Below are 15,811 nucleotides of genomic sequence, written 5' to 3'. Positions count from 1 at the left end.
TTTCTGAGACAGTCCTGTATATAGTTAACATTTTTATTTCAAGGAGGTTTAGAAGTTATTCATTGAACCTGACGTGTCTTTTGATGATGACATAAACTAGTTAAATCTATAATAAACTGCAAGTCATCAGGTGTGAAGTACTTAAGCTTTGTTGCCACTTTATCTCCAAATGTTAAACCTAAACTAATTACTTTATGATGCATTTCGAACCCATTGCATTCATTTATGACCTTATGTTTTCCAAAAGATCGATTACAGATTTATAAATAACGTTGTAGCCTGTATCTTTAATGAAAGAAATATGTCATAGTGTTGCAACCTTTTTCTAACAGAATGTGAAAAGTGAAACTTCAGAGAGAAAGAGAGAGATGGTCGAGTTACAGCTCCCATGGGTGCTTAACGGAATTCTGACATAATTAGATTGATTTACTTTTCTTTTTTCTTCTTTTAATAATTTAATTGCTGGTGTTGTGCCGGCACCGCATGGAGGCGGTCGCAGCGTCTGTGAATAGAGCGACTGTGTCCAGTTCAGTTTCGTAACTGCTCAGCAGGCGCACTTTAGTTTCAGTTTCTCCACGGCGCTCCCCGGGACATGGAGCGGACCGTGCGGCTGCTCGGGCTGGCTCTGCTCGGTCTGCTCGCTCTGCTGGCGGCCGTCAGCGGGGACCGGGTCTACTATGTGGGGATCATTGAGGACTCCTGGGATTACGCACCCAGTGGGAAGAACCTGCTCAGCGGCCGAGACATCGAGGACGACCCGTGAGTTGACGCAACGCACAGGAAAAAAATGTTCACTTCAATCAAAAAAAAAAAAATTCAATCAAAGAAAAAAAGTGTTTGAATATCAAAAAAATGCATTTGAACACTGTTTTTCTTTGATTGGAAATGTTTTCTTTATTAGATGTGAAGTTTTTTTGTTTGAAGCAACCTTTTTGATTGAAGTAGTGTTTTTTTTGTGTTTGGGCCATATTATGGGTTGGACATTTGTGTCTTTATCATTTAAACAAAAAAGGAGTTGCTTCAAAAAGAAAAAAGTATTTTCAATAAAAAAATCACTTCAATAAAACGAACTTTTTCAATCAAAGAAAAAAAGTGGTTGAATGCAAAAAAATATTTGAGACTCAAAAAAGTTTTTTTGTTTGAAGCAACCTTTTTGATTGAAGTAGTGTTTTTTGTGTTTGGGCCATATTATGGGTAGGACATTTGTGTCTTTATCATTTAATCAAAAAAGAAGTTGCTTCAAAAAGAAAAAACATTGTCAATAAAAAAAATCACTTTCAAAAATCACAAACTTTTTCAATCAAAGGAAAAAAGTGGTTGAATGCAAAAAAATATTTGAGACTCAAAAAAAAACATTTGAACACTGTTTTTCTTTGATTGGAAATGTTTTCTTTATTAGATGTGAAGTTTTTTTTGTTTGAAGCAACCTTTTTGATTGAAGTAGTGTTTTTTTGTGTTTGGGCCATATTATGGGTTGGACATTTGTGTCTTTATCATTTAAACAAAAAAGGAGTTGCTTCAAAAAGAAAAAAGTATTTTCAATAAAAAAAAATCACTCAAATAAAATAATCTTTTTCAATCAAAGAAAAAAAGTGTTTGAATGCAAAAAAATATTTGAGACCCAAAAAATTGCATTTGAACACTTTTTTTGGATTTAAAATATTTGTTTCGATTTGAAGTGATTTTTTTTTGATTGAAGTGAAAAAAGTACTTATCATCTATCATCTATCATCATTTATTATCACTTATCATTTACTTATCATTATCATCATTTATTTATCATTTACTTTATCATTTAATCAAAAAAGAAGTTGCTTCAAAAAGAAAAAACATTTTCAATAAAAAAAATCACTTTCAAAAATCACAAACTTTTTCAATCAAAGAAAAAAAGTGTTTGAATGCAAAAAAAATATTTGAGACCCAAAAAATTGCATTTGAACACTTTTATCTGGATTTAAAATATTTTTTTCGATTTGAAGTGATTTTTTTTTGATTGAAGTGAAAAAAGTCTTTTTTTTTATTGAATCATTTTGACACAAACATCCCTGGGCGGATGCTTCCCCATTGTTCAGCCCATAGACAGACATGTTTGAGTGACAAGTGTCACTGAAAATATTTTTTTCTTTTTGAAGCAACTTCTTTTTTGATTAAATGATAAAGACACAAACCCATAATATGGCCCAAACAAAAAAAAAAACACTATTTCAAGCAAAAAAAGTTGCTTCAAACAAAAAACTTCACTTCTATCAAAGAAAACATTTCCAATCAAAGAAAAACAGTGTTCAAATGTATTTTTTTTGAGTCTCAAATAATGTTTTGCATTCAAACACTTTTTTTCTTTGATTTAAATATATTTTTTTGATTGAAGTGAATTTTTTTTTAATTGAAAATATATTTTTTGATTGAAGCAATCTTTTTTTTGATTGAATAATTAAGACACAAATCTACCTCCATAATCCAGGGGCGTCTCCAAAAAGTTTTCATAGGGGGGGCCAGATGGGGCCACTTAAATTCTTGGGGTGGAACCAAAACTGAAAGCCATCATTACAGGATTTTATTATACTGTTATAGCATACAGGCTCAGAAATACTTAAAGAAACGCCTACTGATATAATTAGGTTTATTGTGTTACTAATGGTCTAATGTGCATAGACTAATAGAGGGAATGCGCATGACGTCACAGATGCGACTTGACAGCGGGTTTCACCCACTGAGTGTCAGAAAGACTGAGTGGCAGCGTAAACTTTCAGTCTGAGCAACTGGAAAACATCTAAAATGGGAAAGAGCTGTTGTGCGATCGACTGTACTCATAGATTTAGCAAGAAATTGGAGTTATCGTTTTACAGACTGACAAAAAATAAGCTTAAGAGAGACAAATGGATCGCTGCAATTCACAGAAACAACTGGATTCCAGACACCGAAACGTGGATTTGTGGTTCCCATTTTGTATCAGGTAATGTTGGATTTTTGGGTAGCTAACGTTAAACGGTTAAATAATAAAGTTCGGTGTCCTCATCACTTTAATTTCTACAACAAATCCTGCCCTGAAGTCGGACCAAGTGTCAAGACTTTTGTAAGCCTTCAAGCTTTGCTTCGTGTATTTCCTGGTGTAGAAATTAAGTACATATAAATATCAGGAAACTGGATTCGTGGACAAATATTAATGTCCATGGACCACTGGTTCTTGGGGTAACTGTACCAAATATTAATGTCCATGGACCACTGGTTCTTGGTAACTGTACCAAATATGAATGTCCATGGACCACTGGTTCTTGGTAACTGTACCAAATATTAATGTCCATGGACCACTGGTTCTTGGTAACTGTACCAAATATTAATGTCCATGGACCACTGGTTCTTGGTAACTGTACCAAATATTAATGTCCATGGACCACTGGTTCTTGGTAACTGTACCAAATATTAATGTCCATGGACCACTGGTTCTTGGGGTAACTGTACGGGTCACTGTCAAGTCCAACTGACGCTAATTTAAGCTGATAATCGGTTGTTATCCCGTCTTCTCCACTATTTGCAGACATTTTTGCTGATGTTTTGCCACTCAGTGCAGTAAGGGGGCTGGTCCAGTGGGGAAGTGACGTCAATGCAGACTCTCTATAGTTCTACTGTCAGTGATTGCAGATCAAGAGCGGCCTCCTGGGCCGTGCTGGCTGAGCATTTGGCCCAAATGATTTGGGATGAAACGCATAACTGACGATAGAATCTATGTGACCGGCAAGTGTTTTTATTTTTTGTTTTTATTGAGACAAGTGGGGTGGCCAGCAAATTTGTAGGGGGGCCATGGCCACTCAAACTCAAATATCCTATCTCAAAAAAATCAGAAAATATTCTGGGAATCTTAATCTTAAACTGTAAACCATAATCAGCAATATTAAAATAATAAAAGGCTTGCAATATTTCAGTTGATTTGTAATGAATCCAGAATGTATGACATTTTTGTTTTTTTAATTGCATTACAGAAAATAAAGAACTTTATCACAATATTCTAATTTTCTGAGACAGTCTTGTATTGCAAAACTTCATTTGTAGTAAATTCAACTAAAGGTGAAACAAATATATTATTTCCCACTACATTCAAAGTGAGATATTTCAAGCCTTTATTTGTTATAATTTTGGTGATTACGGCTCATAGTTTATGAAAATCCCAAATAAAAAATCTCTATATTATGAAATCAATAAACAATTCAATCATCAAAATTATAACAAATAAAGGTTTAACACATCTTGCTTTGCATGTAATGAGACTATGTAATGTATTAGTTTCACCTTTTAAGTTGAATTATTGAAATAAATGAACTTTTACACCATATTCTAATGTTCCGACCTTCACCTGTAGGTTATATTCTACATCTGGGCTGATGTGGACGTACGTAGCAGAGGGTTGGCTGTCTGTACAGTCATGCACGTTCAATGCTATTAAAGCACTTTAAACTTTAAATCAAAGCATTTTTTTTTTTCATATAAAATAAATACATTTCTATGCAGTTTAGAGGTTTTGGGAACGTCCCTTTTTTAGCCCCTGGTGTCAAAGTTGCCGGGGTTTAACCACCCAATACCCAATATATAGTCAAACCATTAACCTCACACTTATTCAACCAGGAAGTTTCCTCCCGAGTTTCAGTTTCTAAAGGAAATAGACATCCTGGCTTCTGTGCAGAAACTGTAAACTAAAGGGGTAAACAGGATGAGTTGTGATGTGATCTGAAGATAAGATAAGGCTTGGTAAGTTTGCACGTACTGCATGCTGATCCTACAGAATAGCTTATGGGATTTTGACTTTTTATTACATTTACATGAAAAAATGTGTCTGTTCTTGTGCAAGGATCTCACCCCGTAATGAGCACGACGGGACAGCTGTGTGTTGCGTCATGCTGGACTTTCCTGAGCGACTCAGTCAGACTTGACAACTTTCCAGCTTTACTTTCACTCAAAACAAGCAGTTTTAGCATTTAGCCGTCTTTGATCCTCCTTGGTTTTCTGTTTGTCCCCGTTTATTCAACCTATTGTATGTGGCACTAACAATGACAAGCACATATTTGGACCTAAAAATAGCTATAAAAAGCCATAGAGGTTAAACATTATCCCAGCAGAGGAATGTTCCTGCTTCTAGTGGCATTTTATTCATATTAATGACTTCGTTTCATGACAGAAAAAAGGAAAAATCATCCAGATTTAACAGATGTTTTTGAAATTACACAATATTTACAGGACATGACATGTATTTTTGCTGTGATCCTGAATAATAATGAGAGATAGATAACGGATGGATGGGTTTGTATAGTTTATATCAAATGCCATAATCCCTTGTGAGCCTCAGTTAATTATTTGGGAAACTTTAGTTGAATTGTATTACCATTAGAGATGGGCGGTATGGACTAAAAAATGTATCACGATCATTTCTGGCATTTATCCCGATAACGATAAGAATGACGATAAAAAAAATACCAATTCAACTCCATCTTTTAACTATAAATCTATCTCACTCTCAGATCCACCATGTCAACGGGAATTTATCTTTCTTTCTTTCTTTCTTTCTTTCTTTCTTTCTTTCTTTCTTTCTTTCTTTCTTTCTTTCTTTCTTTCTTTCTTTCTTTCTTTCTTTCTTTCTTTCTTTCTTTCAGGCTCATTTCCTTCCTCCCTTCCTTTTTCCCTTCCTTCCTTCCTTCCTTCCTTCTTTTTCCCTTCCTTCCTTCTTTCCTTCCTTCTTTCCTCCTGCTCTCTCCTTCCTTCTTCCCTTCCTTCCTTCTTTCCTTGTTTTCTCCCTTCCTTCCTTCCTTCCTTCCTTCCTTCCTTCCTTCCTTCCTTCCTTCCTTCCTTCCTTCCTTCCTTCCTTCCTTCCTTCCTTCCTTCCTTCCTTCCTTCCTTCCTTCTTTTTTCCCTTCCTTCCTTCTTTCCTCCTGCTCTCTCCTTCCTTCCTTCCTTCCTTCCTTCCTTCCTTCCTTCCTTCCTTCCTTCCTTCCTTCCTTCCTTCCTTCCTTCCTTCCTTCCTTCCTTCCTTCCTTCCTTCCTTCCTTCCTTCCTTCCTTCCTTCCTTCCTTCACGTACGTTGTGCGTGGATTTAACACAGAACCATAAATCAGCTTTACACAAAAACATCATCAACGGGAATTTATCGTTTTTACCACGAGATTAGAAATTCTTACCGTTGGGAATTATTTTGACGGTTTATCGTGAACGGTAAAATATCACCCATTCCTAATTACCATGAATAGGCTCTTTTATTGGCCCAAATGAATATAATTTGATCCTGTTTTGTGAAATATGATCATAACTTGTGAAATGACAAATCAAGATTAAAATGAGGCTCATTTTCATCCTTCTCTCCTCTCTTTTTGTCCCCGTGTCTGTTTCAACATCAGTCATGCCAGCGTGTTCCTCTCTCGGGAGGACAACCACATCGGTAGAGTTTATAAGAAGGCCATGTTCCGACAGTACACAGACGGTTCCTACAGCCGCCTGGCTCCCCGGCCCGACTGGCTGGGCTTCCTGGGACCGATCCTGCGTGCCGAGGTGGACGACGTCATCGTGGTGCACCTGAAGAACTTTGCCAGCAGGAGCTACTCCATCCATCCCCACGGCGTCTTCTACGAGAAGAACTCAGAAGGTAAAACGGTCTCAGAGTGAACGCGTCGTACAGGGCTGGGATCCATTCAAATGTCAAGAATCGATTCCGATTCTTAAGATTCAGAATCGATTATCAGGATTTGATTTGATCCGATATTGATTTGGGTTAGTGTTATTAAAACTGTTTTTTGAGCTGTTGCATGAATGATATGACTGTAGTTCTGCAACATATTACTACTAGTATTATATTGAGATTCAACAGCAAGTATTAATAATAATGATGCTGTAAGGACCAATCAGCTCCCAGAATGCTGATAGAACTGAAACAGAAACATCTTGTGGGTCAGAATTATCAAACACATCCAGGGAGGAAACAGAGACGGATGAAATCGGTTTTATTTTTTCCCACATTCCGTTTTTAGTTTTTCCATTTTCTGTCTTTTGGGGGTTTTTAACTTTTGAGAATTTGGTTTTTAGCATTTTTTGCAAATGTAACCCCAAGAAAGTATATAAAGCAATGAAATATAGACAATTCATGCAATTATAACTGAAAACCTTAATGTTTCATACCTTTAAACATATTTAAAGGCAAAAGCATGGCAGTAGTTATTTTCGTGTCCAACAAAACATTCCTTTTTTGGGCATAAACAAAAAAATTCCAAAAGTTATTTGTATGAAATAAATAACTAAGAAATAAATAACTCAAATATTCATTTCAATATCCATTTAAAGTGCAAAAAAAGAAAGAAATTGCAACAGCTCAACAGCGCGTGTGTGAATTAAATGACGTGACTACTGCGATTGAAGTTCATCAGGCGAAAATGTAATAATGAAAAGAAGAAATCAATCTTTACACATACGAATTGATTTTTTAAGAATTAATATGAGAATCGATTTAGAATTGGAAAATCGTTTTTTTCAACACAGGCCTAGTATCGTACAGTAAGTATCAGAGCGTCTGCACAAAGAGGCTGTATCGACATGTAGCAGGTCGCTCTGTGGGTTTCCTCTCAACGACATGTTGCACAGAAACTCCCACTGGACAACATGTCCTTATATCGCCTTTAAATACAGTAAACAATAGGACTACATGGAAAAGCCGACGGAAAACGAACAGAAAAAAGTTATACTTTCATGAAATACATGTAAAATTGTTTAAAAATGTAATACTTAATCAAGCTGATATATTGTATTCTTGAATGGCTGCAGATGTGGGAGAGTGTAAGTGTGCACAGAGGAAATATATACATTTATATATAAATATATTGTCATATTACTTTGATGGAGTGTGATTGTTTTATTGTTTTATTTGGATCCCCATTAGCTGCAGCAAAACTGCAGCTATTCTTCCTGGGGTTTGACACATAATACACAGAACATTACAATAAAAACTAAAAACAAACCTAAAGAAGTAGCATATAAAAAAGAAAGGAAAAACAGAAAATAAAGAAAAAAATAAAAAGTCTTTCCGTTTAACATTTAGATGTAAATAAAATAAATACATATTCATACATTTTATAACATCAACAAATGCAAACCATGTATAGTTATCATAGTTTGCACCAATAACCATTTTTAATAAATATTCATTTATTTACAGTATATTATATATATATATATATATATATATATATATATATATATATATATATATATATATATATATATATATATATAATATACATACACATACATATACACATATACCCATCTACTGTCTACATTATTTATTTAATAATAATTAAATAAGTTTTATATACCTATATACCTACCTAGTTTTATATATCTATTCAGGGGATGTTTCTTTACTAACAATTTGAATTATTTTATGTTGGGGGTGGCAGTAGATGGGGGTGGAAGGTGGTTTTCTGTCAACACCCCAGAGGAAACGCCGGCCTTATCTTGTCAGACCTTGCTTCTAACTGTTCTGACCTCCGCACTTCTTTTGTTATATAACTTCCTGGCTCGCCCGCACCCACCTCTCTGCAACCAGGGGGGAGCAGAGCGAGGAATGGAAGAAAAGGAGGAAAGCACATTTGTCAGCAGACACCCAAAACTAATAAATCAGCGGTTGCTTTATTAGACTTTGTCGTATGAAGAAAACATATTAGTATAAAAGAGGTGAAAAGGTCATCTGTGTAAAGTCACTTAAGCCTGTCTGAAGTTTAAGGCATTTCAGTCCCTGCAGACCTCATAAAGCAAAGTAAAAGTGGACATAAAGTGTACCTTAGACATGGTTATTTCCACCCTTTTAATCTGTTTAAATAAGTTACCGATCTTTAGAAAAGGACGTTTTTGATGTGAATACTCCATAAAAAAAATGCTGATGAGTCTAGTCTTTCTGGGACAATGTTTGTTTAATGAACAAACCAAATTCTGCACTGCCGTACATTGTTTTGTTTATAGGAAAAGGTCCGAAAAGAAAAATATAGGCAGAAAAAACACTCCCTTTAAGGGAAAAGCATCCTAAGTGGGGATGTGCTGGTGTTTCTGGTATTTAAACCACTAAATGTGGACTGATAAAACCAGACAATTAGTGAGACTTGTTACCCAGCATTCCCGGTGCAGGGCTGGGACAAAGGTCTTGGGCCTTTCAGTTGGACAAAATGGCACAAAGGACATATTGAAACAGCACAAAAAGATGCTTGAAAAGGAAAAGATGTGCTGATCGAAAGTGACCCTCTGTGAGTCTTGACCTAAATCCCGTTGATCTGAAACCTATTGACCTAAAACCGGTGGTTTTTCAGGCAATTCCATAATCCACTTATTTGCAAAAGTGTTTTGTGCATTTCCACGTCTCTGGCAGCACTGGATGTGAAGTAGTTGATCAATCTAAAGTCATCCAAGTCTAGTTTCCAGCTGTTGTCGGCTTCATTAATAAGATGAAGTTGTGTTATAACCAGTACTGGAGTTGTAAAAAACAATCAGGGGGGATGGTGGATTTTATCATATGGGGACAGATAATTTGTGCTGATTACAAATAATATAATATATTACAAATAATAGCAGTGACCAAAACACCTGCAGAAATACTGCAGGAATGACATAGCAGCAGTTAAATGCAGCCTTCTGTAAGCTTTAAATATCCACTGGGCTTACATCAAATACATCAAAACACAACAATAAAAAACACTTTTCTGAACTTATCAATATGACTCTGTCCTTCACAGGATAAGTAAAATAGATCACTGCAAAAACTCAAAATCTTAACAAGAATATTTGTCTTATTTCTAGATAAAATGTCTAATTTTAGTAAAAAAGTCTCATTACACTTAAAACAAGACTCATCACTGGAAAAAACTACAATTTTCACCTGTTTCAAGTAGATTTTCACTTGAAATAAGTAGAAAAATCTGCCAGTGGAACAAGATTTTTTTGCTTGGAATAAGAAGATAAATCTTGTCCCACTGGCAGATTTTTCTACTTACCGGTATTTCAAGTGAAAATGTACTTGAAACAGGGGAAAATGGTCAAATAAGTTATTTTTCTGGTGTTATTTTTCTGGTGATGACTCTAAATGTTGAAATAGCAGTAAAACCACATTCATTGATGAAATGACATAAGGGATGGAAAGGAGGGATGGCAGTTTTACAGGGGGGATGATTTGGACCGTTTTTATTTCAGGGGGGGATGCCATCCTCCCTCATCCCCCCTCAACTCCAGTACTAGTTATAACACTAACTAATCATTATAGATCACATCAGGCCTTTTCCTCTGAATAATCATCATCCGCTGCTTCATCGTCCAACCAGTTTCTCAACAGTAGTAGCACAATCGCAAAAATTTGTCAAAGACTAAAGATGTTTTTGTCCATTTTCTTCAACGTTGAGATTTTCTTTTTCGTTGCTTTGAAGAGAAGAATTACAAGAATTACGCTTATTCGAAAAACAGCGATTAATGGAAACACCCTGCAGTGCTGCCTTTTATCTATTAAGTTTTATTCAGTTCTATTCTAAGTTTATTTAACTTTCAGAGATTCAATTTTCTTTTGCGTAAAAGTGTAATGGGAACTGGGATTTGCAAATGCCAGTAAGTGATCAAGAAAGATCGTAACCTTGGTTTCTGATCACAGCTATGCAGATGATACCCAACTATATCTGTAATTTCCACCTAATAGGCTTAAGGTTTCTGTACGAATCTCAACTTGTCTCCCAGATATTTCCGCATGGTTGAAGGAACACCACCTTCAGCTAAACCTCAGCAAACCTGAGATGTTAATGATCCCTGCCAACCAGCCCATCCAGGACGATTTCAATGTCCAAATGGCATTTTCATCTGTCTGTCCTGCCAAGGTTTTTGAGTAAACCACGTGCGATGATCAATAACCAGTTATCCTTCTCCAACCATGTGGCATGTGAATCTCAAACCTGCCACTTTGTGTTAAATTACAAGAAACACCAGGCCATGCCTTTCTCAACACACACACATGGGTATAAGAATCATTATCATTTGTCATGTTGGTTTCTGTTAACTTTATGTGAAACAGATCTACTTTGTCTAAACATTGTGAATGGATCCGCTAGGGGCTCTCTATCCAGACGGGACATCAAAACGCTTGAAGCAGGACGACTCGGTTCCTCCAGGAGGAAACTACACGTACCGCTGGGTGGTCAAGCCAGAATTTGCCCCCACAGACGACGACGCCAACTGCTTAACTTGGGTCTACCACTCCCACGTAGACGCACCCAAGGACATCGCCTCGGGACTTATTGGTGCACTTCTTACGTGCAAGAAAGGTATGTTTCAAGGTGGCATTAGCAGACGTTCTGTTCGCATTTATTGTTCATCATTGTTTTTCTTTCTTTTGTTTTTTTTCTTTATTATTATTATACTCACATCTTACATTACACAGCTGGTGTACAATTGGTTTACAATTATTGTCAGGGAGAAAGAAAAACATCAGCATGTCAAAACATAGCTGTTGCTCTATAGTTGTGTAATGTTGAAAGAAACAAAACCTGCGTACATTTATATTTTTTAAGGAAAAACGAACAAACAGAACTAACTAAAGACAAACAAAAAAAAAAATGATGAATCAAAACGTGATGTATGGGCTTGTAACAGCGACTACATTCAGTTGCAGGGAGACCAAACTACAATATTATAAGGGTTTTGATATACACACACATAAAATTATGTACGTATAAAACGCATAAAACCTGGCAGTCCTTTCAGAGAAATGACAGAGAAAGTAAATGAGTGGAGACAAGTGATTTAGTTTCTAGGTAATTGTGACTTTTGTATAGGAGACCCATTTTGACCATGACCTTGTGAATTTATCCATGTGTAGCCGAAGTGAGAAAGTAATCCTTTCCATTTTATATATTTCATTGACAATATTAGTCCATTCCTCCATTGTGGGGGGGTCAGGATGCAGCCAGTGACGTGTGATGGTTTTCTTGCCAGCAGAAATCAGAGCACCAAATAGATATTTGTTGAGATGCCCTGTGAGAAAATTAGTTTCTCCCAGAATAAAAGTTTTGAAATGATATGGTATTTTCATATGAAACATGTTTTCTAATATTTTGTGCATCTCTAACCAAAAAATTTACAATTACTGGACATTCCCAAAATATATGCCAATGGTTTGCATCCCGGCTCCCACACATTCTCCAACATTGTGAATCCCCTCCTGCAAAGTGAGCTTTCTGTTTAGGGGTTACAACAAATCTGATTAAACATTTCCATGCAAATTCTCTCCATGTATGCGAGTTGGTGCATTTCCACTGAAACTCACAACAACTATGCCACTCCTCCTTGGGAATTTCAAAATTACCTTCCTTCTCCCAGTTATTTTTAATGTAGCAGTGGAGTAGGTTTTTTTAATCATGAAGTCCTTATATATTGTAGATATAGTGCCCTTGGCTCGCTCTGATGAATAAGCACGTAATATCTCTTTCAGCACTGGGTCTTCTGGAGCTACTGTATAGTTTCTAATGACCTTTTTGAAGTAATTACGTAGTTGTAAATACCTGTAGAAATCTTGCTTTTCACTCTTCATTGTTTTTCAAATAATTATGTTGGTGTTGGTTATTTATGGCTTATTTAAACAGAAACAAAGCAAGATACTCTCAAACTTTAAGCCCCAAATAACAATTTGAAAAACTGGCTGGAGACCACAGCATAAATGTTCTTGTTTTCTTGTTTTTTCTATGACTGCAGGGATCTTGAAGGATACCAATGAGCAAGCTTCCTCAAGTTCGGATTCTGCCCGCAACGACGTGGACCAGGATGTCTTTCTGATGTTCACTGTGGTGGACGAAAACCTCAGCTGGTATCTAGACGACAACATTCAGACCTTAAATGATCCCAATGGAGATAATGTAGATTTCCCTGAGTTTGAGGAGTCAAACCAGATGCACGGTAGGAGTTTCCAGACAACTGCAAGCTGTTTTACCATAAAATTATCCCAGATGATACAATTTATGGTGCTATTAGTTTGCGATATTTTTACGACCAACGCAGCTGTGTGCATTGTACCATTTCCTTATAGAAGTGTAGATAAATGTTTATGTTTTCCAGTTATCTAAAGTCCGTCTGTGTTTCCTGTTACAGCTATTAATGGCTTCACGTTTGGTAACCTGCCCGGAGTGGAGTTATGCCAACACCGAGCGGTATCCTGGCATTTGTTCGGCATGGGCAACGAGGTGGACATTCACTCCGCCTTTTTCCAAGGGAACACTCTGCTGGACCGCGGCCACCGAACCGACACCCTCAGCCTGTTCCCGGCCACGTTCGCCACGGCCCAGATGATCCCCAAGAAGACGGGGAAGTGGCTGCTGAGCTGCCAGGTTAACGACCACATGGAGGGTAGGACGCCTCAGCTCTGACCTCTGACCCTCTAGCCCAGCGGTTCACAACCTTTGTTCCTTGCAGCTCCTACTTGTGTCTAAGACAGGGGTCGGCAACTCAAAATGTTGAAAGGGCCATATTGGACCAAAAACACAAAAAACAAATATGTCTGGAGCCGCAATAAATGAAGAGTCTTGTATCAGCCTTAGAATGAAGGCAACACATGCTACATGTAGCTATATTAGTTATAACTGGGGGAAGATTTTTTTTTCATTATGCACTTCAAGAAAAAAGTTGAAATGTCGAGAAAAAAGTCGAAATGTCGAGATTAAAAAGGAAAGGAAAAAGGAAGAAAAAGAAGAACAAAAGAAGAAAAAAGAAAAAGAGAAAAAGAGAGAAAAAAACAGAAAAAAGGGGAAAAAAAGAAAAAAATAAGAAAAAAAAGGAAAAAAAAAATAAGAAAAAGAAAAAAAGACCAGCCAGGCCCCCCAACCCGTACATACTGGCACCAAAAGAGTAAAGTGATTCGTTACAAATCTTTAATTGAAAAAATGAACATTAATGATGTTTTTTTGATACATTTCTCTTTGGTTTACCCTGTATACATATGACTTTGATTTTCTCACCTTCATTTTTTTGTCACCAATGTATAAAATACGCACAAAAAATAATTGGAAGGACGTAAAAATATTTCTGAAAAATGTCTCTTTTTAAATGAGAGCAAAAATGTTTAACAATGTTTAATAATGATATAATAATACGTTTTTAATTTTTTATCCTGCTAAATAACTTATATTATAATGTATATATATAGTATTTTAAAATTACCAAAATATATTTCTAAGTGGGTTTATACAGACTTGGATTACAGTAATCCCTCGCTATAACGCGGTTCATCTTTCACGTCTTGCTGCTTCACGGATTTGCATTGTGCATCGTGTTCTGCATTCTGATTGACTAAATAGTCTCCCCGCAGTCTCCCCTCCACCGGCCGGAGCTTCCGCCATTTTTTCGTGGCGGTGTATCACGTCATTCAGGCAGCCAATCAGCACAGAGCCTCATTATCATAGCCCCGCCCACTCAGAATCCTGCATAGATAATGAGGCTAGAGAATGGGAAGATAAAGGGCCAATCCCAATACACCCCCTACTTTCTACCACTAGCCCTCAAAATGAAGCCACAGGCGTAGGGCCCTTGTAATGTTCCCTAGGGATTGGGACACCACTTGCTCCGTCACTGCGTGGTTTACGTTCGGGTACGTAAGCGACTGCGTAGTTACGTTTGCACATACGTCACACCATATCAGGAAGCCCAGAGATAAAAGCTGTTTTAATTTCCGCTGTAGCGCTGTTAATATGCCACTTTATTAAGTTTTAATATTTTTTCAGGCGTAAAAGTAACCGTTAAGATCCCCAACCTGGGCTCAGTTTATCCAAATAACGCCTGTTAAGAAATTTGCTCCGATGTTTTCGGGATGAGAAGAGCCGCCGGCTCAGGAGCTGATTTATGGTTCTGTGTTAAATCGACGCAGACCCTACGGCGTAACACAGAACCATAAAATCAGCCTTTATTATGGTGAGATCTTCGCAACAACGGGAAAGTGAGTGATTATTTACATTCACTGAGTGAATATTATGAAAGTAAAATACCGTATTTTCTGGACTATAAGCCGCACCTGTATATAAGCCGCATCCGCTCTATTAAAAAAAAAAAGATATGCAAGCCGCAGATATTTATGTTGTTAGATTAGATATTTACTACATGTACAGAAGGATTTTGAACTGTAAATGATGTACATGTTTGTACCTAAATAGATCCTTTCCTAACAGTGTCTTTTAACACGGCAGCAACTTTGCTGATTAAAACGGGACAGAACCAAGAGAAAAAATAACCGGTATTTATTTATCTATTTATCTGTTTGAAATCTGCTTCTACCTACTTCTATCTGCTAAAGAAGAAGTAGTGCATTCTTTTTTGCATTTATTTTATCTTAGTTTTTATTCTAATTGTGGTTAGCACTCCAGAATAGAAAATAGAAAATAGAAAAAGAATAGAAAAATCCACAGAATAGCTGCACCTTTGTATAAGCTGCATGGTTCAAAACCTATGAAAAAAGTAGCGGCTTATAGTCCAGAAAATACGGTATATATTTCTCGATAGAAATGCAATCAAAACGCATTTTTATGCAGAAACTAACTCAAAATATTGATTTTATTCACAAAAAAATAAGAAATGTTCGCCATGTTGTTTTTTTTTTATTCAGTCTGCAAATGATGACGTAAAGCATTCTGGGAAATTTTCTCAGGCCCTCGGTCGCAAAGTTTAGCATCTTAAATCCCTCACTATGAAGGGGTAGATTCATACCCACTACCCTTCGTTATGTCCACTAGCCCTACATGCAAAGAGGAATTGGGACACCACTACCCTCACGGGAACG

General features: G+C 36.7%; 1 protein-coding gene across 1 annotated transcript in view; it reads left to right on the top strand.

Moving 5' to 3' along the window:
* Positions 1-414: 414 nt before the first annotated feature.
* The window catches only part of hephl1b (hephaestin-like 1b), a 54,332-nt gene continuing 38,935 nt past the window's right edge, over positions 415-15,811 (top strand). Inside the window, exons 1-5 of the mRNA XM_061740626.1 lie at positions 415-759; positions 6,378-6,622; positions 11,106-11,318; positions 12,745-12,945; positions 13,138-13,392. Of these exons, the coding sequence (XP_061596610.1) occupies positions 593-759; positions 6,378-6,622; positions 11,106-11,318; positions 12,745-12,945; positions 13,138-13,392 (1,081 nt within the window). The 5' untranslated portion in view covers positions 415-592. The remainder of the gene's footprint in view (positions 760-6,377; positions 6,623-11,105; positions 11,319-12,744; positions 12,946-13,137; positions 13,393-15,811) is intronic.

This window comes from Cololabis saira, chromosome 14 (genome assembly GCF_033807715.1).
Source record: "Cololabis saira isolate AMF1-May2022 chromosome 14, fColSai1.1, whole genome shotgun sequence".
Classification (NCBI taxonomy): Eukaryota; Metazoa; Chordata; class Actinopteri; order Beloniformes; family Belonidae; genus Cololabis; species Cololabis saira.
This window is presented reverse-complemented; position numbering and strand designations above follow the sequence as displayed.